Raw genomic sequence first — 27,732 nt, forward strand, 5'->3', positions numbered from 1 at the left:
CAATCTCTCAAACAATAATCTCCCATATTCATAATTACTGGGTTACTGCAACAGAACGGGCTTCAAGATAGTTTGCTTCACACATGCTTTCCCAAGATGGAATGAGATTCTATCTAGTCAGTTAAAGAAAAATAAAGGACAACATCAATTCAGAAGTGAGATTAAGAGTGCCCAGACGGGAAAGAGAAAATTGCTCCTATACCATTGAAAGTTGTTGCTAATGTATTACTGTAATCACAAAAAACCTGTTTTAAAAAACCAACACCTAAAACCATATAAAATAGACACCCATGGCAAACATCCAGCTGGGAAAGCCTGTTGGAGCAAAGATGTCTTCAATTGTTTCTGGAAAGTGTGGATAGTGGGTGCCTGTTCGATCTCAACAGGAAGAGTGTGCCACAGAAAAGGGACAGTCACTAAATAGGCCATTAAGTCTAGCTTCCCGTTCTCACAGTAGCTGAACAGTTGCCTGTGGGAACAGGGCCGTCTCAAGCATGTCAGGCGCCATGGTGCGGAGATTGCTCCGGCGCCCCTGCCCTGCCCCGTTTCTTGCCGCGGCAGGTGGGCAGGTGCAGCGTGCCACACGGCGCCCCCCTGCCGGTCCGGCACCCTGGTGCCCCGCGCCACCCAGCCTACCCCTAGAGCCGGGCCTGTGTGGGAAACCAGCAAGCAGGATCTGACCAGCAAAAGCCCTCTCTCCTACTGTAGTGTGCAGCAACTGGCATTCAGAAGCATTGCTGCCTCCAACTGTGAAGGCAGAGCAAAGCCATCATGGCTAGTAGCCATTCATAGCCCTCTCCTCCATGAATTTGTCTAATTCTTTTAAAAAGCCATCCGAGTTGGTAGCCATCACCTCCTCTTGTGGGAGCCAGTTCCATGGTTTAACTACGCATTGCATGAAAAATTACTTTCTTTTATCTGTCCTGAATCTTCTAACACTCAGCTTCATTGGGTGTCCACAAGTTGCGTATAAGAGAAAAAGGAAGAACTCCTCTAGCCACTTACTCCATGCCAGGCATAATTTTATAAACTTCTATCATGTCACCTCTTATTTGCCTTATCTCCAAACTACAAAATCCCACACCTTGCAACCATTCTTTATAAGGGAGTTGCTACATCCCCTCCGTATCTGACAAACTGAAATGTAAAGGAGGGACTATTTAATTCAGATTCCAGATGATTGGGGAGAGTTCAGATATTTCCTCCTCACCTTCATAGGCTGAAGCTGCACCCGGGTGATCCTTGAAGGGTCTACGACGGGTTTGGGCCGCCTCAGAGTGTCCAATATATTCTGCCATTGCAGAGGCAGGCCAATAAATTTCCCCTCCTTTGGATCAAATGAGGTGTGCACACGGTGCTCAAAGTTCTGTGGAGCAGAGATCTCGGGGCGTTTCTTCTTTTTCTTGCGGAACATCGTGCCTGGATGAGAAAGAGAAGATAAGCTGATTTATTTATTTTTGGACCACAATACAAGAAGCTGGTCACACGTTCCAAATGTAAGGCTCAGCTGGAGATCCACATTCCCCATGCAGAGCTTTCTCTCTTTTCAGATTTCAGTTGCTTGCACAGCTCTTCAACTTCACAAGGAGCTCTCCTGAGCCTGCTCACTACCACAGTTGGGATATTTTTGCTCTGAATTTGGGTCACAGGCAGAGCATGAATACAGTAGGAATAATGTCTACTGTAACAGCCACAGACTTTTCTGGCAATATTTGCATTATGCATCACACTTCAGTGTCACACTTACTAACATGATAGCATTCCATATTGTTCATTGGAATCGTCACAGCTAATGCCAGGCATCCCCAAACTTTGGCCCTCCAGATGTTTTGGACTACAATTCCCATCTTCCCCGACCACTGGTCCTGTTAGCTAGGGATCATGGGAGTTGTAGGCCAAAACATCTGGGGGGCCGCAGTTTGGGGATGCCTGGCTAATACTATAGCTCCAAGCAAAATATGTACCACATATTCTGAATGTATTCTTTGCCATCCTGCCCTATTTTCTGGGGTCAGCGCAGCCCGTAATAGCTGGATGGTTATAATACTGCACTACTGTGACATGCTGACTTCAGAGGGAAGTTCATTTTGTCGGCAAACTACATCACAGTGCCCACAAAAGAGCCTAGATTTAATTAACGAACAGGTTTTAAAATGGACAAGATTCAAATGTTGCTCATGAATGATGTAGACAGAGCAGCCATTCCTTCTCTGAAGACAGTTGGGAACCCAAAACCCAAGCATCTAAATGGTAAAGACAAAGGGGTGGTGATTAAAGGTAACCTGATTTTCACATAACACTAATAATAATAATAATAATAATAATAATAATAATAATAATAATAATTTTTATTTATACCCCACCCTCCCCGGCCAAAACCGGGCTCAGAGCGGCTAACATCAAATGTATAACACATTAACATAAAATCAGGCAATCAATTAAAATACACCCTAAAATCAGATCAGGATCAGAATAAAATCCAATTAGATGGCAACCTGCAGATTAGGGTTGGGGGTCTTAAATGCTCACCATGCCCAACTGTTTGTGCTGAACTTATATGAGCCTGAGAGAAAAATTGGAAGGCCACTTTCACGCAAGTTCTTATGAAAGGGGAGGGGGAGTCAGACTGAACCCCAACCAAAGGCCTGGCGGAACATCTCCATCTTGCACTAAACCATGGTTTAGTGTGAACACACAGGTTCCTGCAGAGGAGATCACAGCAGCTGAGTTCCTCCCCCAGTTCTGCAGCTGCCATGCTGCCCAAGGTAAGCCATGGTTTGGCTTAGTGTGACATCCAAACCTGGGTTTCTGGCTTTCTCTTGCTCCAGCTGCAGTGGCAGACCATGGGGTCTAAAATTTCAGCAGCACCCTGTGTGACACCAACATTCATACACACACACTCGCCTCCCGTGCTCCATTCTCACAGTGCGACCGACCCAACCATGCTACTCTAAATCTGCTTCTGCCAGCTGTAACCAAGGTAGTCCACAAGCTGTACTATGGTGGTTTACAGGGGGAGAAGCACAGCAGCCACCATCTCTCTAGAAATCCGCACATTTACACTTAGCCAAACCATATAACCACTCAGTCACATGCAAACCGAGCCTTTACCAGATTACCTTAAAAGGAAAACTGCTGAACTAGCAAACAGTGTATGAGATGAGCTGGCCACTCTGATCAGCAAACTGGTTGATAAATTCTAGCTCATCTATGTACGGTACCTGTCCAATGTACATCAAACCTACAGAATGACACACACCTGCCCAGGTTTGCATTCATCTAGATGTCAGAGTGTCCAAACACAGTGCTGGCACTACTGGGTTATCCTACTTTACACTGCCCCCCTGTAAAGCAGTATATTATGGTACCATACTGCAGTCATACACATAGATATACACACAAGAACATATGCCCTGTTCTTCTGCTGAAAAATGGCTCCCAGAGTAGTTAACTGCCCTGAGACCTCCAGGTATAGGGCGGTATATAAATTCAATTAATAATAATAATAATAATAATTTACAAAGATCAGTAATAAGACAGTCCCTGTTCTCAGGTTTGCAATCTAAAAGATACAACATAAAAGGAAGATGGAGGGAGGAGGATATAAGCAAATGTAGGTACCAATTCTTAGTTATTAATTCTTCTAATGACCAGTTGGAATGGTCAAGCAGAGGGCAGTTCATAACACTTTTGGCTTCTTTCTTTTTGCTATAGGTCACTCATGCTTCCACGTCTCCATTGTATCCAAAGTTCCCCAGAGATTTCTGTCTATTCTTTAGCTCTCTGCAAAATACAAACAAAAATGGTGTGATATCCCAGGGGTTCCCTAAAAGGCCCTGGCTCCTACCTGTCCACCAATTCTAGACTTCCCCTTAGGTCAGTCCCCCCCCCCAAAAAAAAATACACAGCTGCCTCCACCTATTGAGTTAAGCCAGGCATCCCCAAACTTCGGCCCTCCAGATGTTTTGGACTACAATTCCCATCTTCCCCAGCCACTGGTCCTGTTAGCTAGGGATCATGGGAGTTGTAGGCCAAAAATCTGGAGGGCCGCAGTTTGGGGATGCGTGAGTTAAGCACTACTTTTATTCATGATTACATTCATACCTCACCTTTTCTCCCATGAGCTCAAAGTGACATAAATGCTTTTCTTTCTCTATATTTTATCCGCACAATCACCCTCTGAGGCAGGTTAGGGCGTGAGATAGTGACAGACCCAAAGTTCTCCTATGGGCTTCATGCATGAGTCAGGATTTTCACTCTGGTCTCCCAGGTCCAGTACTCTAACTGCTACACTGCAGGAAGATTATTCTTTTATACAATTCACTATATAAGCCAAAGCCATTGCATGGGGTGAGATATGCTACCCTATAACCCTATATTCTCCCAAACCAAAAGACATTCAGAAATGTGAAGCGATGAAACATATTTATTTATAGAAAATAACACCCAGAAGAACAAATACAAAACAAGGAACAATGGATCTGTTTAGCCTCACACTCTGATTCCCCCACTGGAAAAGCTATTCTGACTACCAGCCTTTGAAGCAGTCCTCTCTCTCTTTTCCTGTTCCCACTCCTCTCTCTCTCTGCCCAACTGTCTCCTAACTGCCCTTCTCGAGAGATGGAGAGTATCTGTCACTCACTCTGACTCCACTCTCCATTCCATCACACACAAACACACCTGCTGTCACTCATTCTTCTGCTAACACTGCTCCTTTCAAATAACTGCCTGAATTTGGTGCTTCATGACAAGAAACAGAGGGTGATTTTGGTATAAATAGCAATATGCATTTTGGATATGCTCACTGCTTACTTATTACTCCCATCAGCAGGGGTGCCATCTTGAATAAAATATTGGGAGGGGGGCAGGTAAGCCTCGCCCCATAACTGATCACAAGACACAGCGCGTGCACACCATTTGAATGGCAATGCCCATCAACTGTCGGGGAGGGGGCTCAAATATTTTATTTCAGGGGCCAAAGGGACCTCAGCCCCTAGGAGTTGGCTCCTATGCCAATTACGGTAGTAAGAAAGAAAATGAAGACAGGAATAAAACTCCATAAGTGGGGTGTGTCAATGCTCTTAAAAAGATCACTGTAGTTCCCTCAGATATACTCCCAGTTAGTGAGGCAATCCATGAGGTAGAGATTGTTCCAAAAGAGTAATTTTGACTACTGTCAACAGCTTCGACTGGACTAAAGCTGGCAATTGGTTCATTGTGGGCGGGAAAGATTGATGGCTAAGCTTATAGTGTCAACAATATGGTGTCCAGTTCTGGGCACCACAGTTCAAGAAGGATACTGATAAGCTGGAACGTGTCCAGAGGAGAGCAACCAAAGGCCTGGAAACAATGCCTTATAAGGAACGGCTTAGGGAGATGGGTATGTTTAGCCTGGAGAAGAGAAGGTTAAGGGGTGATATGATAGCCATGTTCAAATATATAAAAGGATGTCATATAGAAGAGGGTGAAAGGTTGTTTTCTGCTGCTCCAGAGAAGCGGACATGAAGCAATGGATTCAAGCTACAAGAAAGAAGATTCCACCTAAACATTAGGAAGAATTTCCTGACAGTAAGAGCTGTTCGGCAGTGGAATTTGCTGCCAAGGAGTGTGGTGGAGTCTCCTTCTTTGGAGGTCTTTAAGCAGAGGCTTGACAGCCATCTGTCAGAAATGCTTTGATGGTGTTTTCTGCTTTGCAGGGGGTTGGACTGGATGGCCCTATGATTCTATGAACCTTTTAAAGAAAAAAATGAGTGCCCGCTCCTATGTCTAAGGATGATATATGCCTAGCAATGTTGCTGGTAGCAACGGGAAGATGCCAAGGCATCATGAAGCTTCCATCAATACAAATGAGCTACTAAATGAAAGTGAGTTAGCCAGGAGTCATAGGAAGAGATCAGGAAGTTGTGCCCTTGGTATTAAACAAGTGTCTCGGCTGTCAAGAGAGTATGAATAATTCCTACCATTATCTTGACAAATAGTCTGATGTAGGAAGTAATGAGATTGTCATCTAAAACATTGTCATCTACACCATTGCCCCCAAAGTCCAGTCAGCTGTGGTCCCCCAAGCTATTTTCAATATAGCCATAATTGTAAAAAGACAAAAACCACCACCTCCTATTACCTTGGGCATCGAAAGCAGAGTGGCAAGCCAACCAAATGTGCCCTTCAACATCCAACAGAAAGCCCCACCTCAGCACAAAATAAGAAGAACAACATAATTAACAGACTCAGTAATTTTGTGATCTTGCTACTTTAAACTTTGCTCTTCCTTTTTCTCCTCACTGGTTATTCCCTTGGAGCCACTCCCATACCAAGGGCCTGTGCACAGAAGGTGAAATGAACCACACTAATGTCACCTTAGCGTGGGAAATTGTGTGACATGTAGTCAAGTCACAGTCAGCCTTTTTGCCACGTTATGATTTCCCAACAGATTGCAAATGTCTCTTGCGTGACACATTCAAGGCAGCCCACAGACATGAGACTAACAGTACTACCCCTATGCATATTTACTCAGAAGTCCAATGAGTCGAAAGAGCCTTACTCCCAGGTAAGTGGGTATAACATTGCAATCTCAATGGCTCTGGATTCCAGCAATAGCGAACATTGCTAGAATCTAACGGTCACTATGGCCAGAACACAGGAAGTTGCCTTATACTGAGCCCAGACCATTGACCCATTTAGCTCAGTATTTTCAACACTGGTTGGCAGCAGCTGTCCATAGGCATCTGTTTGGCCACTGTAAGAGCAGAATGCTGGCCCAGATGAGCCACTGGTCTGATCCAGCAAAGCTCTTCTGATGTTCTTATCTTACATTTGGCCCATCCACCTGAGCCAGCCTAGTGAGTTTCTATAACTTTTTCCCCAACTTGCTGCCATGCCTCATTCAAAACATGCATTTGAAACTTCCTTCATTCTCAAGACAAAAGATCAACCAGTGACCAACATGCTAATATTCCTCCAGGTTCCCTTCGGCTCCAACTAATTTCAAGGTTCTTTGGATCCTGGACCATTTCTTTCTTCCTTCCAACCACACCCCCCAAAAAACGCTTGAGTAATTTCGGAAGCTTTGAAAATAAATGAACGAAGGAACCATGGCAGTGATGAGCAGCAATTAGCATCACCGTTCTATGACTCAAAGTCTTCTTGAGTTATGGACTCAACACTTTTACACTGCAGTTGTGGTCTGGAACTCTTGGCCAGCTCTCAAGCACACACCCACAAAGACTGCCAGAATCTAACCACAATTTCCCCCCAAAAAAAACACCCAAGGAAGGCAGTTACACAGATGCAACAGTTACCTGGCTCAGAGAGACACACGGGCACCTTCAATAGCAGACCCATATTTGCTCACAAGTAGTGAGGATGATGAAAATTTCATCCAATTTTGCATTCATAACACCTTGGGTTTCCTAGCAGCATTTGCGTTTTATTTCCACCAGCTATCTTAGACCACAGCCTCATACGAGAAAGGTGGGCATTGGTTTAAAAGGTCAGACTAGCAAGATTGCTGGGAGGGGGAGAGACCCACCATGCACAAAAACTGATTTCAAAGAGAGAGAGAGAGAGAAATCCTCCTGTTTCAGTTTTAATAACCTGCTTGCATTTTGCATTTTGCTGAAGCCACACCATTCTCGTGCATTACAGTTCTGCTCCCAGCACTCCTGGAGCATATTTGCATTTCTCCCCCTCCCCACCCCCTTTTAATATTAATATATATATATATACAAAAAGCCTAAATCAAACACTTTTTGAGCTGGTAGAAAAAGAACAAGAGACATTTTAATTCACAACTGGAATTGGACCTGGTAAGTAAATGTAAAATGCATACCTGAGGCTTAAGCAATTAGAGAAGGTCCCTTTTTGACATAGAGCCTGTACTTCCAAGACACTGACATTTCAGTAATATGCTAGTCTTTAGTCTCTGCCGCCCCCCCCCTCCGTTTAGTGCTCACATCTGTACTGAGAGAACAGCCACCAGCGGAAATAATCAGTCCCTGCCATAAAGGAAAAGGCGCTCGAGACTCAGATTCTCTCCACGATCCACCCCTGCTGCCCGGGAGCCACGTCAAGATTTTTTTCAACTCCGGATATAGCTTTTTCATAGATAATACAATCCCAAAGGCTGTCACATCTCCCAGTGACTGCGAGGAAAAGCACAGCCGGCAGATTCAGAGCAAGAGGGAGGAGGGACCAGCTGGGAAGGAGGGGCGAGGCAAGAGGGGAGTAAAAAAAAGGGGGTCAGGCACCGTCAGGAAGAGGGGAGTGGGGAGAGGGAGAATGAAAGGATCGGGGGCTGGGAGTGTGTGGCCCCCCGAGTCCCCTGGCAGCAGGAGAAGCTGGGAAATGGCCAGCCTGCCAGAATAGATGCCGAACTACTGGCTCTTGGCATGGACTCGCTGTGCATTTTAATAGCGGGGATCTAGCGTCACGTTTGCGATAGCCCCCTGGCCGCATGGTGCATTTGTGAGCTGTGTGAGAGCAGCAGAACCGTGGAAAAGAATGGGCGTGCCTAGCAGGTTCGTTCATTTCAATGGGTCTACTCTGAGCAGGGCGATCATCAGGTAACGCCCCTGAGCGGGGTTCACCTAATGAAGCCTATATCAGCTTCATTAGGGATTCTGCTTGCGTAAGGGGGCTGTCTCTGCCCCCCCCCGCACACCCCCTAAAATTGTCTTGGGGTGTGTGTCAGGAAAACCCCAGAGCTGGATGCGAGAAGAGAGGGGCGGATCATTCCATCTGGCGAACTGAAATGCTTGCACAGACTGAACGAGCACCAGAGCCCTAGTTTCTCCCCTCCCCAGGCTTATTAACTTTTCCTCTCTCTTTTTTTCTCCCTCCCCTCCTTCTGTTGTCTTTCCTGCTACTGAAATTTTGTTCTATGGGGCAGGGATCTCCCCCTCTTTGCTTATGTTGATCTCTAAAGCCTTAAGTGCAGCAACCAGTGGCTTTTTTCTGACCTCTTTGCTTTCACCTCCTGCCCTACAACTGCCCATGGCAGCCATTTTGTGCTGGCACCCACAGAATATTTGGCCAAGATGTGAGTAGCCTACTGGCATTTCATTTTTTTTACTACTATTACAAAAAGGCACTGGAGGTAACTACTGTTGTTGTTGTTGATGATGATGATGATCATTACTTTTAGCAATACAGTACTTTTAGTTCTTTGTCCTAATTTTTTTGTTACAGGCCGAAGAACAAGCATAGTATTAACACCACTCTGAAGGCAGCAGGTGTGAAGAATTAGGAAGAAGATAGATAGACATGAGGTGAGGTTAAATGCACCCCCACCCCCAATGTGGGGTGGGGCAGGTCAGCATGCAAATTGCATCAGCTGAGAGAGGGGAGCTGATAACTAATCAGATCCCAGCAGCTGCGGAGAGGGAATTTAACCCTTCCTCCCCTTTTGTGTACCTGGAGGCAGACCTATCCTCTCAAGCTAGTATTTGTTTTTGGGAGGAAATCCCACACTGCCACCAATGGAGCCCTCAAAGCAAATACAAGCATCATACTTTGGGATTTTCCCCGACTGCTGCAGAGGAAGAAAGGGTTACATTTCCTCTCTGTGCCAGCCTTGATCTCATTAATTTCCAGCTCTCCCCAGTGAATACAGTTTGCTTAAAAAAAATACACAGAACCTCACATGTTAGATGCAAAGTCACATTTAAGTCATGTGTACTTTTATTCCTAAGTGGGGTATATATTGAGGGGAAACAGAAGAAAACTTAAGACTTGTGCCAAATGAAAAAAGGTCCCATCTACTCATTACTGGAGAGATTACTTTCCTCTGGTTGCTAATTATTCAGCAGAAATGATTTCAGACATTTCCCTTGATCCTCATAGCTATAGAGATGCTCCAGATTCCCAGCTATTAAGACCAACATCTCATTAGAATGCTGATGAATGTTATTGTATTACTATGCAGGCCAGAGCTGCTAAACAGAAAGCAGGAAATTCTCCTGTACACCTGTATTTGTATACCCAATATATTACACTATGCCCAGCCTTGCAGACACACAGAAACCATTCTGTATTATCATTATTTATACCTAAACACAGGTGCTTGTAGCACCTGGCAGACAAGCAAAAAGGATGGGCCCTTTCCCAAAGGGGTGTAAATTAATAATGTAAATCAGATTTTACCTTGCAATCTTAGATTGGGAGGTGGGGAGACAGGGAAGGTGGAAGCCATGGTTTGGCATTCGAAGGGAGGTTCCTAAAGTACATGTGGTGGCAGTTGGGATGACTGAATTCCTCAGTCCAGAGCTGGGGGATCTTGTGTCCCTCCAAAGATGTTCCTGAACTACAGTTCCTATTGCCTCGACCAATGGCAATGCTGGCTGGAGATTACGATCCAGAGGATTGCAGGTACCCCATCTCTGCCTTACTCCATTGAAGAGCCAGGATGCTGTACATTTCTTTTGCTTCCTTACTTGGGAGGAAATTCCTCACCCACCTCCGTCACATTGTACAGTCACTTTTTGTTAGGCTGTTGCATTTTATTTCTTTCTCCCCAATAATGAAGCTCTGCAGTGCCATTGGTATCTTTAAAATGCCAAGAGCAAACTGATGATGGGATGCCCTAAATCCTTTTGTGGACACAGATTACCATTCCATTAGAAACAAGCTTAAGAGGGAGACAGAGAGTGAGTGAGAAGGAAAAACTATTTGTTTTATTGCTGGGTGTATTTGGGGACAGATAAGAAAGAAACTGCAAGAGTGCAATGTCTTGTGAAAAATTATACCAAGAGGGCTGAAAGGGTAAAAAAATAAAATATAAATGAAAGCCTAAATTGCATTGTTGTTTTGTTCTTTTTCTCATTTTTAAATGAATGGTATCTGGTGGCTAGGGGGTATATTGGCTCTTAATAATATGAATGGCAAATTCCATTTAGTGAGCCTGTGTGTTTCTGTAGATAAAATCTTAGGGTGTGGACAAATGGGAGTGATATTCTGAAAGTGACCTCTTCAAATGTGACCTTGCTGTGATCTAGGGATGGGCAACCTCTCCCAAGCTCACCTCAGTTTGCCTTGGAATAGAGGCGTGTTGGAAGTTTCAGGAATAACTGTTTGCTTTGGAAAGGTGGTGGTGGAGGAATCATAGAATTGCAGAGTTGAAATGGAACCCATGGTTCATCCAGTTCAACTCCTAGAAATGCAGAAATCACTGCTAAAGCTTCCAGTGAAGGAGAGTCTACCACCTTCCAACTGCCAAGCAGCTTTTACCATCAGAAAGTTCTTGCTAATGTTCAGTCAGAATCTGCTTTCTTGTAATTTGAATCCCTTGGTTCAGGGCCTACCCTCTAGAACAATAGGAAGCAAGCTTGCTCCATCTTCCATGTGACAGCCCTTCAGATTTTGAAGATGGCTATCATATCACCTCTCAGCCTCCTGTTCTCCAGGCTAGACATCCCTAACCCCCTCTTCTAACATCCTTCTTAAATTGTGATGCCCAGAACTGGACTCGGTACTCCAGGTGTGGTCTGACCAAGGCAGAATAGAGGGGTACTACGACTTCCATTGATCTGGACACTATACTTCTGTTGATGCAGCCTAAAATAGAATTAGCTTTCTTTCTGCTGCATCACACTGTTAATCATGCTAAGCCTGTGGTAAACTAAGACCCCTAGGTAGGGAACATTCCTGGGTTTGAACCTGCGACTTTTTGCATGCAACACCATGTGCTGTACCCCTGAGCCATGGTCCTTCCCCCAAAGCTTTAGCTCCACAGTTTCCCTCAGTTCCACAGGGCTGATGGCAAGTATAACTGCTCCGGTCAGTTCTGGAGAGTCCCATGGCTACTCTTAATTATTGGCAGAACAAATTACCGATCTCACATGTTGCATGTAGTTAGAATGGGCAATACAGAGAAGAAGAATGCAGAGAAGCCTTGAACTGGAGCTTATGTTGTAATCCAACAAACTTTTGGTCAATATGTCTTACACTATATTTTACAACCAGCCATTGCTAATGATTGCCAAACTCCTACACATACAGTGTACCAATTCAGCATTTGCATATAAAATTTCATCACTTAATGACTGCAAGTGATAATTTCCATGGGTGAAACAGCTATCATCAATGAAACAGAGCGAGCTTTCATGTCATCGCAAATCGCCTGAAACACAATGGCCTTTAGCGGAGGCCATTATGTACATGCCTCTCACTAAATGTTTGGGGGGAGGGTACCCCTGGGTCCAACATTGTCACAGGAGACTCTGGTGGGCTTGGAGTGTCTATATCCAGCTCTAACTGGTTTGCGATGCCCAGAACTAGATGAATCTAGATGAACTAGATGAACTAGAACTGGACTAGATGAATCCCAAGCCGGAATTAAGATTGCCGGAAGAAATATCAACAACCTCAGATATGCAGATGACACAACCTTGATGGCAGAAAGCGAGGAGGAATTAAAGAACCTTTTAATGAGGGTAAAAGAGGAGAGCGCAAAATATGGTCTGAAGCTCAACATCAAAAAAACCAAGATCATGGCCACTGGTCCCATCACCTCCTGGCAAATAGAAGGGGAAGAAATGGAGGCAGTGAGAGATTTTACCTTCTTGGGCTCCTTGATCACTGCAGATGGTGACAGCAGTCACGAAATTAAAAGACGCCTGCTTCTTGGGAGAAAAGCAATGACAAACCTAGACAGCATCTTAAAAAGCAGAGACATCACCTTGCCGACAAAGGTCCGTATAGTTAAAGCTATGGTTTTTCCAGTAGTGATGTATGGAAGTGAGAGCTGGACCATAAAGAAGGCTGATCGCCGAAGAATTGATGCTTTTGAATTATGGTGCTGGAGGAGACTCTTGAGAGTCCCATGGACTGCAAGAAGATCAAACCTATCCATTCTTAAGGAAATCAGCCCTGAGTGCTCCCTGGAAGGACAGATCGTGAAGCTGAGGCTCCAATACTTTGGCCACCTCATGAGAAGAGAAGAATCCTTGGAAAAGACCCTGATGTTGGGAAAGATTGAGGGCACTAGGAGAAGGGGACGTCAGAGGACAAGATGGTTGGACAGTATTCTCGAAGCTACCAACATGAGTTTGACCAAACTGCGGGAGGCAGTGGAAGACAGGAGTGCCTGGCGTGCTATGGTCCATGGGGTCACGAAGAGTCGGACACGACTAAACGACTAAACAACAACAACAACTGGTTTGCCAACTATGGCCCCCTTTTGAATAGAGATGACTTGGCCACTGTACTCCATGCTTGGATAGCTTCCAGATTGGATTATTGCAACGTGCTATACATGGGGCTGCCCTGGAAGACAACTCAGACACTTCAGCTGGTCCAAAATGCAGCAGCCAGATTACTGGTTGGGGGTCCATTTTGAACGTGTATAACCCTGTGTTAAAACAGCTGCACTGGTCAGCAGTTCATTTCCAGGCCCAATTCAAAGTGTTCACATAGGTATATGAAGCCCCAAATGACATAGGCCCCAAATATCTGAAAGACTGCTTCCTTCCCAACAGACCCTCTTGGGTGTTAAGATCAGCAGAGGGAGCCCTCTTGATAGTTCAACTGCCCTCTGAAGTCCAGGGAGGGAGTGGCGGCCTGGTGAAGCCGTTGATGTGTTGAACAGTGGAGCTTTTGTTTCCCCAGCTTTACACATCGCTGGCCTTTCCATTAGGAGGTGGAGAGCGGCAGCAAGGTGCTGAAGGAAAGATCACTCTGTGTGTGGCATGTGGCATGCCTGGCACCACCCATGCTAGCCTGCACTGTGCAATGGAGGATGCTATCATAAGAAATAAGGAGAAGCTGGTGGATCTAGGCGAGCATCCTGTTCTCACAGTGGCCAACCAGATGCCTGTGTGAGACCTGCAAACTGGGCATGAGTGTAACAGCGCTCTGCCTACATCCGATTCCCAGCAATTGGTATTCAGCAAAATGTCTTGGGCCAACTCCTATGGACAACCTCCCCCCCAAAACAACAACAACAACAACAACAACAACAACAACACACACACACACAATAATTGCACCTCTCTGACCCTTTGCATCAGACCTTACCTTATGTGCATGACAACAAGAGGTACACAGCACCACTTCGCCACACAAATACCGGTAGGTCCTACGTTTTAAACGCCTGTCTCCTTATCCTGCTCAACTTTCCCAGCTCCATGACATTTAGAAGTTTTCACTCACCAGGTGAACAGTCCGCTGTCTCTTCTCTGTTCGGCCTCAAATCAGACTAAATCCTTAATACCCTGGCAAAGAGGAATACACGGCAGTCAGCAAATGTTACCAGACAATTCTCATGTGGGACAAGTAATTATATACACACAGACACCACAACATGTGGCAATTACCTTTGGATCGTGGGAGATGTGGGTTGGCATCTCGTCTAAAATCATACAAAAGAGTTTCAACCACGTTTTGTCAGTTTTCCTTGAGAGTTTAAAATTTAATCTGGATTGCGCACGATTCCAGGAGATACGGCAAGTGTATGAAAGGCATATAGGTAGGGGATTTCTTAGTAAATTTAAAATAGGTGGGTATGGGGTCCCCCACCCCCACCCCCAGGCAGAAGGCCCTCAAAAGACAGATGATTATGTCTTGCATACATACAGGCAGCAGGCAGGCATGTTTCTTGCATGCTGTCTGATTTCAGAAGCATCACTTGGAGCATCTTTTAACCCCTTCCCCTCTCCTTGTCAGTTTCATCCATGCAATTTCCCTTCCACGTATTCTGACAGTTTACAGAGTCAGCCCCCACCCCCAATCCTACCCCACCCACCAGACAGGCACCACATCCCCACCCCACCCCTGTAAATGGCGTTAACAGATATACTTGCAGGTCCACCTCCCACAGGTCTTGAAAATGACAGGGTGAGAAAGGAGATCAGGGTGCAACTGGAATGATGCTGGTGAGGACTGTTCCAAGGGAAGAAGGAATAAAATACTGCTAGCAAACTCTACTTCTGCCATTGAGCAAAGCTGATTGGTGGATGGTTGTTGCCGGGTTACAGGAGTGAAGATGGAGTAAAGGCCTTCCCAAAGGAGTTCAGCTTTCAGTTTTCTTCCCCCCCACCCACTCAAGAATAATCCCTGAAGGGGGAGAAGCTGCAGAAGCCTTGCAAACTGCTCCCCGCCCTCACCGTACAAGCACATCAATGCTCAGCATATTCCTCCTTGGCACTCTGTTGTTTTTTTCCTTCTATCTCTTTTTTCGAATGCAGCTCTGCGTACGAAGAGTTAATCCTCAGCAGCAAAGCAACTGGAAAGCGAAGATGTTAGTTGAAACTGACAAATCCAGTCCTCCGTAAGCAGCCAGCAAATAGGATGTGAGAGCAGCAATCAGAAGTCAGTCTCATAAATAAGCAAACCTGGTTGTGTGCTCCCCAACAGGAGGAAGAAGGCTCCTTCTGCCAGGGCTGCCACCTGAGAACAAAAGTAGGAGCTCAAGTTCACGCCGAATTCCTTGCTGACGCTCCAGAAGGAAACTTAGGAGAGAATGACAGAAGGGGAGCGGAACAGTGGAGAAGGAGGGGGCGGAGGCCGACTTGGCATGTTTGTGCAGGGCTCCCATCCACCTAGCGAGGAGTTTGACTTCGGGGAGTGGCCCTGCAAGCACACAGGAACGCGCTGCAAAGGCATGGATTTGAATTTTAACGAACTGAATAATGCTGACATTGGGATTTGCAGGGCATGAGTTTTCCACTCCAGTGTCCACATCCGGGTTTGCAACCAAAGGGACAGGTTGAGAATCCCTGACTAAGGTGCTGAGATTTCATGCCCTCCAACATTACTCTGGTGAAAATAGGGACAGTCTATTCAATAATAATAATAATAATAATAATAATAATAATAATAATAATATTTACTATTTATACCCTCCCCATCTGACTAGGTTGCCCCAGCCACCCTGGGCGGCCTCCAACATATATAAAAACATAATAAAACATTCAGCATCTTAAAAAAAACAAAAACAAAAACCCTTCCCTATACAGGACTGCCTTCAGATGGCTCGGGATTGGATAACGCCGCCAACATTTCTCCGATGAAAATAGGGATGTCCTAAGGGAAAGCGGGATGTTTCGGGATCAAATCAGAAACCAGGACGGCTTCTGTAAATCCAGGACTGTCCCTGGAAGTGTCTGAGAGTTGTGAGTGGGTTCTCTGATGTGGTTGCATAGCCGGTGGCGCCATTGGGGAGCGCTAGGGGGCAGATGTCTGGGGACCCGCTACACAGCAGAATGAGCAGGAGGGCTCCCTAGTGCAATAGGGCTGGCTTATTGTACTTTGAAGCCATTCACATTGCCGTCTAAAGAAAGAAGAAGAGGAGGAGGAGGAGTTTGGATTTGATATCCCGCTTTATCACTACACGAAGGAGTCTCAAAGCGGCTAACATTCAACATTCTCCTTTCCCTTCCTCCTCCACAACAAACACTCTGTGAGGTGAGTGGGGCTGAGAGACTTCAGAGAAGTGTGACTAGCCCAAGGTCACCCAGCAGCTGCATGTGGAGGAGCAGAGACGCGAACCCGGTTCCCCAGATTACAAGTCTATCGCTCTTAACCACTACACCACACTGGCTCTCTTTCCCCACCCTTCACCCGCTGCATAGCAGGTAAGTTCAGGATCCAAAATCCCTGCACTGCTGTGCACAGACCTTCTTAGCTGACTGACCTACTAAAACTTTGCTGAGATCATTAGCTCTTCTCTCTCCCAATCCCCAGAGCCTCAGGGCCTTCGAGCCTTCGCTATCCCTAATGAATCTTGACATTTCTTCACCATGTCACCCAGCTTGCAAATTTCGAGACCAGCCCTGAATTTCCTAGCTATTGCCTAGCAGAAGCAGTCTTGCTTGTTGATATAAATATATATTAGGAGGAGGAATAATAGTTAATTAATGCATGGGTTTGCCTTGCAAATCCACACAACACACGATCTGGTTTAAATGCTTTGAGAGTCTCTTGAGAGTCTGCGTAGGCTCCTAGAAATGCCCTCAGCCCCCAGCAAACCAAGTACACGGAAGATACTGGAAATGCGCCTGAAGAGAGATAAAAGTTCAGAGTTCATGTCATCCAAAGCCATCGGCAAATAAGAGAGGCTTGGTTTGTTTGCAAGGATCTTAACGCAAACAATGGACACTGCACACGAAAGCTCTTAGGTCCAAAGACCTCAGATAGAACGCCCTGCGGTACACATAGTATCTTGTCTATTGATTTAAGGTCTCGCAAGAACAGCACATTCACTCTGTTCAGTTAACTCCATCCAGCTTTTTGAGAAAATAGAGAGTCACGCTTTTCGGCCTTGTTTTTAGGAAAGTACAGGATTTGGCTTCTTTACAGATGCTGCTGTTTACCAAGGGTCCTTGGGAAAGTCACTTGAGCCCATCAGCCGGTGTACAAACTATTCAGTGCACAAATGTCCAGGCCCTTAGTACACTAACATGAAGCATGAGCCCTATGGAGCTGGGAAGAGGCTGATGATACTGGTGATACTGATGCTTTAAAAAAAATCCGTGTTAATCTAACCTTCATGTAAGCTTTCTGCAAGCCAATCAGGATGAATGCTAAATAAACAAGTTATCTAGAGGCACCCATGGATGAGGCTCAAGTTGCACTGCATTTTATTTATGCATTTATTAAAAATACAGATTTGCAAAACTAATTCAGTTCTGCAAGTGTAATTTTTTAATTGGTGCTTTGTAGTAGTTATGCACATAAAACTGGGCCATGGAAAGGACTCAACAAACTGGCCTGGATTAAGAGGAAGGCAGGCTTGGCAAATCCACACTGTGATCAACTCCCGCCCAGAAACCCATGTCCCCACTGTGGAAGGACATGTGGATCCAGAATTGGCCTCCACAGTCACTGACCCATTGTTAAAACCGTGTTTATGGAAGACAATCTTACTCGGTTATGAGTGATCGCCAAAGAAAGAAGAAAGTAACCCTCAAAAATTAGGCTTCCAGGAGCACACTTGAAGCACAAAATTGCTGCAAGAAGTCAATTTACAGTAGGGAGAATGGCTGTGCTATCTTTGGTATTGTTTTTACACAGCAGCCTTCCATATTATTATCTATTGTCTGTACTGCAATAGTCACAAAGATCACTATCAAAATAATGACTACTGTTCTGTCATCACTCTAAAAACTGGACTGTGGGGGTTTTTTTGGGGGGGGGGTAACAAAAGGCATCCTCATTCCACATCTCTGACATGGGGAAACCTGACTTTCATTTACGTGGGTGCCAGTGAGAGATGCTAGTGTTCAGGGTTGTCACTGAAGGAATGTGACAATATACAGAAGAGCAAAATACTTAAGACAAAAATTGCTTAAGGGCCTAACCAAACTGGAAAACCTTGCAAGAAAATGACTGCACATAGAGCGTTTAGTGTCCTGTTTTTTTGGCAAGGCATTGAAACAGAAGCTATCCCATGATTTACAGTAGTAACTATCCAAACATCTGAGCAATGTTTTCTGTAGATAATATTGTCCAAGTTTGGTCAAAAGCCAATTCTATACTCTCTTTCAACATATTGCTAAAATAAATAAGCCATGTGGGTTGTTGGATTAGCAAAGAGCAACTCCCATCACAGAAGCGTTCTAACTTGTGTAATCCATTTCCCACTAAATCCGGTATCGAAAATTTCTTTCCAATTATTATTGGCTTGAGATTTCACTTTGAAAGTCGACAATGTCAGGGGTGCCTGGAGAACATATCTGGGTGCAGAAGTGCCAACTTGGCCCCACTACAGCGGGTGCCTGGGCCCGTAGGTAACATGCAGCGTGCATGGGCCTGGCACCAAAATTTGTGGGTGCCTGGCCCCTTCATGGGGAGCTTTGTGGGTGCTTGGGCACCCAGGGCCCCAGGGAGTTGGCACCTATGCCCAGGTGGCTCATATACCCAAGTCCATATTGGTACCCTAAGTTGCCAGTCAAGCTGATCATTAGACAATCGTAGCATGGAAATGCTCGCTGAGCCTCCCCAAGAAGCCATGATGACGTGGGGCTCTGTGATGTCCCAAAAGGAAGTATTTCCAGACGCCAGTAGATGCCAACTTAGCAAAGCAGATCATTTTTGGATGAGACGTTAGTTGTCAGGACTGAGTTATCTTTATTATCATTACATTTTAGACTACCCTAATCTTCAAAACACACGATGTGGAAGCAAGTCCTATTGATCTCGGTGCTCTAAATTTCCAAGCAACATGTTTAGGAGTGGGTTTCAGAATTTAATTTCATACAAAATCCCACGAATTGGGGTGCGTGTTGAGCTTTAAAATGCAGGCAACTTGTGCAGGAATGGTGAAGCAGGTTTGAGAGCTAACATGCATTCTTGGCATGGAAAACAGCTCCCTGATCTAGTATTTCACATGATGACGTCTCATTACATGTTATAAAGTTCAAAGTGTTTGCATTGACTTATAAAGTCCTACGCAGCTTAATACCATGATACTTACTAGCTTCCCTACTCCCAATATAGCAGCCTATATACATTAAAATCAGGTGGCAACACCCTTTTAACTGCACCACACTTACAGAGTGTGCTATTTGTGTGAGAGCATTCTCCATAGGGTATCCCAGTTATGCAATGCCAACCCTCACAGATGCAGCTGCTGCTGACCATAATAGGTTTTATGCTTATTTTGAAGACATTTCTATTTACTCAGGCCTTTGGATGATTTATTGGGAAGTGATTTCACCTTCACTGAACTGGATTATGACTTGATTTATGTTGTTTTTGTTTGTTTTAAGACTGCATAATGATGATGATGTACTTGCGCTTTGGTGTTGTTCCCCTGTCTAAGATTTATTTTAATGAAAATAGGACCAAAATGCCATTAATAATAATAATAATTTCATTTTTCTGTTGGAAGCTGCCCAGAGTGGCTGGGGAAACCCAGCCAGATGGGCGGGGTATAAATAATATATTATTATTATTATTATTATTATTATTATTATTATTATTATTATTATTATTAAATACCCCGCCCATCTTGCAAAATCGTTGCAGGAGATCTTGGAGTCCTTACTAGGCCCTGATGGTGCAGGTGGTTCCGTTAAATCTGAAAGAGTCTCCTGCTGCTGTTTTCTGCAGATGCAATAGAGGCGGTGAAGAAGGTCCTCTTTACCATCGCTATCGCCACTTGGTAGGCTCAACGTTGAGCAAGTCTAACCCATGTCCGGTCCAATTCAGAATGAGTTTTTCTCCACCAGCGCTCTAGCCATCTCAGCAATTGTTTCATCGCCCTCAGCTCTGGGCTCCATGCAATCAGAGAGGGCGCTTCGGAGCCAGACACTCAATAGCCTTAGTTAACTCTGCATTCCAGCGGACCATCAGGGAATCAGCTGAAAGGCCATCAACATGGGATAAAACATCCCCTACCACTCTCTGGAAATAAAAACTTAGGAAGCTGGGTTCGCATCGTGGGTGAAGAACTTGCTTTGTCTTGCCTTTGAATATTACATCTGCTACAAAGGGGCATATTTCCCCATGTGAGCTTCCCCCCCCCCCCTATGTATCTAGAATTGTTAAGGAAGCCTGTGAATACAGATTGCAGTAATATTGAATCTACTAAGGCGCTATGTACCTAAGCCATATTTAGAGTAGACCTACTGAAATCAATGTACTTAAGCCTGCCCTAAGTATGACTATCGGTGAATAGCAACCTTAATTCAGAACACTATACGCTGTAATTTAGTGTGGGGCACAGATTAAATTACATGGAATTTGTACTTTCTGAATTGAAAAGAGAGGGCAATTAAAGCAAGAACCTGTCTCTTTTAAAGCATTCACAGGACATAATGAATACTAGAAGACTGTCAATAAGACAACACAGATGCTACTTAATGAGGCAGAATCTTTGGGGGAATCTTACTGAGCCTACAGTAATCAAGCTGCCATTATTAACTTATAAAAGCACAGAGGCCTCTGCCTCTAATTCAACCTTAATAAAATCACCATAGCAGCCTCAAGGAATAAAATTGCTCAAAATATTTAGTTGATGATCACTAATTCCCAAAGGCTCGGGGTGAGTAAAAATAAAATGGAATTAAAAAAACCCATAAAACTATCCCATTAAAATTGCAATTAAGCTGCAAATTTAAAATCTCAGAAAATGTGAGCGCTTCTCTCCCCAACATGTGGATTCAGACTCTCGGGCTTCAAAAGCCAGCCTTAATGAACAGGGTCTCGCAGGATTCCGAACGAAGCTTAAAATTTGGGACGTGCATTTCCATCACTGGTTGACATCTGGAAGGACGATTCACTATGGACAATTTTATCATCCCTTCATGTCAATTCAAAAACCAATACTTAAATGGAGATAATTCCCATCAAATGTTGATCAAGGTGGCTGGGGCAAACTAGTCAGATGGGCAGGGTATAAATAGTAAAATTCTTCTTCTTCTTCTTCTTCTTCTTCTTCTTCTTCTTCTTCTTCTTCTTCTTCTTCTTCTTCTTCTTCTCCTCCTCCTCCTCCTCCTCCTCCTCCTCCTCCTCCTCCTCCTCCTCCTCCTCATCCCTATTTTCATCAGAAAAATGTTAGAGGGTATGTAAATGTGAGGATGTGCAGAGGGAGGGCAGGTGGTACAACTACTAGCTTCTAGCAGATATAAGAAGTGGAACTGGGAATCCACAAGTAATCTTTGAAACTATGCTAAAGGTACAGTTTCAAGTTCTGTGCCTTCTTAGTTCCATGATATCAATGGAATCCTCTGGTTGTTGGCTGCCTTTTAGCAAACGCCATCAAGTTTAGTAACAGCCAGTGGGCACTTGGGTGGCACAAGGAAGGAACAGTCAGCTAACCCTAGCCTTCTGCCATCAGTTGTGCCCTGCTATTGGCGTTCTGTGGTGAAAAACAACCACCTTCTTAATAGCCAGTTTAGATATAAGAGAAGCAACAAAGCAGAGCTCACAAATCTCACCAAGGGAGAGATCATGATCTCTCCACAAATTGCCACAGAACTACAAGACACACACTTTCCCAATTTACCTAATGTCTGAACTGGTTCTCAGCAAAGCAAGACTTTCTTTCAGGATGCTTTGTTCTAGATCTACATCCCTAGAAGATGCCTGCTTTGATTTAAGGTTGCCAAATCTTCATCCACAGAGATTATCCCTGGCACTTTAAACCAGGGGTGGCGAACCTGTGCCCATCAGCTCTAGCCAACATAGGCAGTGCTGAGGAATGATGGAAGTTAAGAGTCCAACAACATCTGGAAGGCTACAGGTGAGACATCCCAGAGCATGTCCTCCAGATAGACTACAGAGATTATTCTGCCCCACCTACAGGTACTTTCTTCTCACAACAAACAACCACAGCAACCTAGAATCCTGCTCATTACTGCAAGAGGAATGTAAGCAAAGAGGCTGGCAGAGGAACAGGGGAGGGAGTAGAGTATTAACATCCTCTCTTGGTGCTTTTGATTTTACTGAAATAGACCAAGGGATAAACAGCTATAAAATGAACGAAACAAATAATTGTGGGGTTTTATTGGTGGTTTTTTAAAATTATGTTACTGTATGTATTTTGTGTTTTCATTTTGTATTTTTAGGTTGTAAACTGCCCTGTGGTCTTCAGATGAAGAACAGTATATTTATTATTATTATTATTATTATTTCAAAATCAAGACTGCTACATTTAAATGATAGTGGCAGAGGGAGGAAATTGGCACTATTCTCAGGGGGCAACTTCAACAAGAAATCCTACTTGGTCTTACTGCATGACTGAATATTGTTTAAAATACAGTGGTACCTCGGGTTACAGACGCTTTAGGTTACAGACTCCGCTAACCCAGGAATAGTACCTCGGGTTAAGAACTTTGCCTCAGGATGAGAACAGAAATTGTGCAGCAGCAGCGTGGCGGCAGTGGGAGGCCCCATGAGTTAAAGTGGTACCTCAGGTTAAGAACAGTTTCAGGTTAATAACGGACCTCCAGAACGAATTACGTTCTTAACCTGAGGTACCACTGTAGAGACAGGGAACCCTCCAATGTTCCTGGACCTCTCCAATTCACACCAGCCCCAGCCAGCACAGCCAAGGGCCAGGAGGAATGTTGCAGGATATAGTTCAGCAACATCAGAAGGACCACCATTTCCTTGTTCCTGCATTAAAAGGAGGGCTAGAGATTAGAATCCAATGACTGGCCTGTTTAGTGCTATCCTAGCAAGAGTGTCAGAGTTAGGGAGCACGCCCTAAACCCATATCCATTCTCAGACTTTCCAATCCAACCGAGATAGAACACAACACTGGGAATCAGCAGATTGTCCTAGAAAGACCTTTGGAATTACTTTAATATCTACCTGGACACCTGCTTATTATCCTGATTCTTCAGTTTGATAATGACAGCGCTGCGGCATCAGTGACAGCCCTGCCTGCAAACTGAATGGTTCAGTAGGAAATGAAAGGAGATCAGCAGAGACCAGCTGAAATGTCTTCGCAAAATTCAGCCACTTCCACTTTGAACTGTATTTGAACTTAGTGCCATGAGAGTTCACTCTCTGGTTCTTCCACCAAGTAATCCACACACACACACCCTATCCACCTCTCACACTGCTTGCTACATCTATGCAACCGTCTCTCACACATCCCCTTGAGAGGTCTTATTTGTGACTGGTTCAAGAGGTGTTGCTAACAATTACTCACAGATACAAATGGCCTTTAATAACCTGCGCTCTATTTCCCTGGATTTCACTGGTATCTTTAACAGAGAGCAGCAATCAATATTAATTAAGAGCACGTGGTTCTGGCTTGTCGAGCTCTTGCATCCCCAAGGAACATTAACGCCGTTCCTCTTAATTATCCTGCTCTCCCTAGATAGCAAAAATGCCCCACAAAGTGAACCAAAGGAGAAAGAATGGGAATGGCTGGAATAAAGAACTGTGACCTTTGTAGTGAGGCAGCCAAGTTGCAAAGAAGGACGCAGAGGGCTCCTCTACCTCGAATGGTTATAAACAAAATAGAAATTTCAACAGATGCTACCTTTTTCTTCCATGCATTAAAGCTCCAGCTTTCAACATTCCCGCTTCTACACAGCCCTGTTCTCCATTGTGCTGTTCACACTCCAGGTGCTACTGAAGTCCCATCACCCCTGACCATTGACCACACTGTTCAGGCTGATGGGAATTGGAGTCCAACAGCACCTGAAGGGCCTCCCCACCCCTTCCTCCCTTCCTTCCTTCCTTCCTTCCTTCCTTTTGTATACTGCCCTATACCCGTTGATCACAGGGCAATTCACAACATAAAATCACAATATAAAATACATACAGCTCAGGACCGCAATACCTCAAGGACTGCCTCTTTCCATATGAACCTACCTGGACCCTGAGATCATCTTCCAAGGCCCTCCATCATGTGCCCCCTCTTTGAGAGCTCTGGAGGGTGGCAACACGAGAATGAGCCTTCTCTGCAGTGGCTGCCCATCTATGGAATGCACTCCACAGGGAAGTTCGCCTGGCACCTTCATTATACATCTTTAGGTGCCAGACAAAAATGTTCCTTTTTAACCAGGCCTTTGGTTGACCTGATTGGCATCCTATGCCCTTTTAAAATGTGGCTTTTTGGGGAGGGGGGTGTTATTGGGTTGTTGTTCTTATTTTGATTTTATATATTGTGATCTTTTCTGTGAACTGTCCTGAGACCTGCAGGTACAGGGCGGTATCAGGGCCGGATTTGGGTTTGATGAGGCTCTAAGCTACTGAAGGTAATGGGGCCTTTTATATGTCCAGCTGTCCTTTGTCAACGACAAATTGCTGCTGTTTTTTATGTTGATTATATGCTATATAGTAATTTATGGACCTAATTGGTATCTAAAGCCATTTGCCACTGTTGCTGTATGTAGGTTTTATTTTATTTGTTTTTTTATCTTATATTTCAGAAATGTACATCCAGGGGTTTTTTCCTTTAATTTTTTTAGCTTATACTTAAATCCAGCACTGGGTGGTATATAAATTCAATCAATAAAATAAATTAAAAACAAAGACAACCCAATAATCCCCCCATTGTCTCCCAAGACAGAGGGATGCCAACAGATGCTTCCCCGGTGTCAGTGGAGGACCCTGGGGTCTCAAATTTCATTGGCGCCCTGTGCAACGCCAAAATTCAGTGCCCCCTCTCCACCTCTTGCCTTCCATTCCACATCATAGTTGTGGCGCCCCCTGCAGCAGCCCTTAGGCTCTGCGCCCAGTGCACCCAAACTGGTCTTGTTCCCCTAAATTGGTCCCTGCCAATGTGATTGCATTATTGCCATCTGAAGCAGCACTCTTGAGCTATAAAGCAAGATACAAGAAACCTGGAACATCTATATACAGTGGTACCTCGGTTTATGAACACAATTGGTTCCGGAAGTCTGTTAATAAACTGAAGCGTTCATAAACTGAAGCAAACTTTCCCATTGAAAGTAATGGAAAGTGGATTAATCCGTTCCAGACGGGTCCACGGAGTACTTAAACTGAAGCGTTCATAAACTGAAGCATGGGTGTAATTGGTTCCGGAAGTCTGTTCATAAACTGAAGCATTCATAAACTGAAGCAAACTTTCCCATTGAAAGTAATGGAAAATGAATTAATCCGTTCCAGATGGGTCCGCGGCGTTCATAAACCGAAAATTCATAAACCGAGGTGTTCATAAACCGAGGTTCCACTGTACCGTCTTTCTCCGGAAATAAGACACCATCTTATATTTATTTTTCCTCAAAAAAACACACTATGGCTTATTTTCAGGGGATGTCTTATTTTTTCCCTCCTCCTCCTGCCGCGGCTGGCATTGCTGCTGTGCCTAGCAATATGTCTTATTTTCGGGGTATGGCTTATATTCCTTGAATGCTTAAAAATCCTGCTACATCTTATTTTATGGCTACGTCTTATTTTTGGAGAAACAGGGTACTGTATATATATACTGTAGTGGCACCCGTCCTGTGGAACGCCCTCCCAGCAGATGTCAAGGCAATAAGTAACTATTTTACTTTTAGAAGACAACTGAAGGCAGCCCTGTTTAGGGAAGTTTTTAATGTTTAATGCTGTACTGTTTTAATATTCGGTTGGAAGCCACCCAGAGTGGCTGGGGAAACCCAGCCAGATGGGCGGGGTATAAATAATAAAATTATTAGTATTATTATTATATAAATGTAAAAAGGGCATGTGGGTGTGTCTCCACTTTTCACCAAAACCGCTTGACCGATTGAGGTGAAATTTTGACACAACATCCCATGTGAATGTCCGAAGGATCTTATAAAGTTTGCTAAGACAGACATCACACCTCTGCCAGGCAAAACCCAAAAAAATCCTGTTCCAGAACGCATCAAACAGCCAAAAGTGCATGCTGGGGAAAAGAAGCCAGAAGCTGCGTCTCCGAGGGCAGGGCCAAATCATGATGTCACCCCACCCCCAATCTGGTATAACTGCCACAATGTTTTATGTGTTGCTGTGGCCACCCCTGGGAGTCCCCCCAGGGTGTCCCAAGGCATGAGGTATCTCGCCTCCTCCCCCCCCTCCCCGGCTCATCCCTATGACTGTTCCAAGGGTGTCCTGATCCATCAGCTATCCATCCCCCTCCTCCCCTCATCACCCGGCTCACCCCTGTGAAACCCCCCCCATTCTGACCCATGAAGTATCCCGCCCCCTCCTTTCCCCACCCCCGGCTGACTCATGAGGAATCCTGACCCTGGGGGGGGGGGACAACTCCCATGGATGGCCACAGCAACACATAAAACATTACAACTAAATGAAGGGGGACTCTGAAGGATCCATTTCACAGACTAAGCCACAGAAACGCGTGGCAGGGCCGGCTAGTTGCAGTATAAAAAGTTACAGGCTTTCAGCGGGAAGGTACATGCGCTGTTTGAAAGTAAAGCAGTCTGTCTGCCCTGAAACCTTTGCAGGGGAAAAGGCGCCTGACCTGACCCTACAGTACATCATCATGAATGCACAATAAAAAGGCCCCAGGTTGGGGAAAGCTTCCCAATACTAAAACTATCAGACTTTTCAGATATTGCATATGAACCAGCAAAGCAGGGCAATCCCAATCCCAAAACAGAGAGGTAAGTATTGTGCCCACCAAGTACGTACAGTGGCCTGTCACCATAGCCAAAGATTCACAGAGAACAGAACCTAAATAGATGGATGAAGGATCTCTCTCTGGCAGAACACAAGGCAGGATATAAATTATTCCGGACATTTCCACTGTGTGTCTCTGCACCTGCACTGAGCAGACCAGTTTCCCTACATCTAAGTAGATTTTGCTTACGAGAGCACACGCAGTTGACAGACTAGTCAGAGAGAGAAATGGAAAGCATTTCTAAGCGCAGGCATCTTGAAAGTATGTGCACAGATCAAGCAAATGAAAGTGAGGGAGGGAAACAGCACGGAACATATCTAGAATCTGTTCTGCCCAGACCAGTGAGCATGTCTGTTCTGAATATATTAGCAGAAACAGAAGTTTAATGGAAGAACGATGCAGGAATAAGAATTAATCTGGAACATATTCCCAGGTTGTTGTTTTTTTATAAAAAAGAATCAACAAGAGTCTTGTGGCATCTCAAAGATTAACACATGTTATTACAGCATAAGCGTTCATGGACCAGAGTTTGTCCACAAAAGCTTACACTATAATAACATTTGTTAGCCTTTAAGGTGCCACAGGGTCCGTTATTAACTTCACTGCAACAAGCTACCATGGCTATTGCTCTAGAAACCATTCCCACTATTTTACTCTTTTAAAAAAAAAATCGTTTGAAGATGTTCTGATTAATTTCAGGGTTTTTTTGGGGGGGGGGCGCCTTCCCT

At 44.6% G+C, this 27,732-nt stretch overlaps 1 protein-coding gene across 9 annotated transcripts in view; it reads right to left on the minus strand.

Annotated features, from left to right (window-relative positions):
• PAK6 (p21 (RAC1) activated kinase 6) overlaps positions 1–27,732 on the minus strand; it is a 49,728-nt gene that overhangs the window by 20,957 nt on the left and 1,039 nt on the right. The window contains exons 1-4 of one of the 9 annotated variants that reach the window (XM_088670935.1): positions 15,099–15,550; positions 14,146–14,207; positions 3,622–3,783; positions 1,211–1,419 (exon numbers count right to left, since the gene is read on the minus strand). In XM_088670935.1, coding sequence (XP_088527061.1) covers positions 1,211–1,414 — 204 coding nt within the window. In that variant the 5' untranslated portion in view covers positions 1,415–1,419; positions 3,622–3,783; positions 14,146–14,207; positions 15,099–15,550. Of the gene's footprint in view, positions 1–1,210; positions 1,420–3,621; positions 3,784–7,828; positions 8,146–14,145; positions 14,208–14,309; positions 14,340–15,098; positions 15,551–27,732 lie in introns of those variants that run through there. The other 8 variants (XM_035111034.3, XM_088670962.1, XM_060273350.2 and 5 more) reach the window with 8 other exon arrangements.

The sequence above is a fragment of the Zootoca vivipara genome, chromosome 1 (assembly GCF_965207765.1).
Source record: "Zootoca vivipara chromosome 1, rZooViv2.hap1.1, whole genome shotgun sequence".
NCBI classification, from domain to species: Eukaryota; Metazoa; Chordata; class Lepidosauria; order Squamata; family Lacertidae; genus Zootoca; species Zootoca vivipara.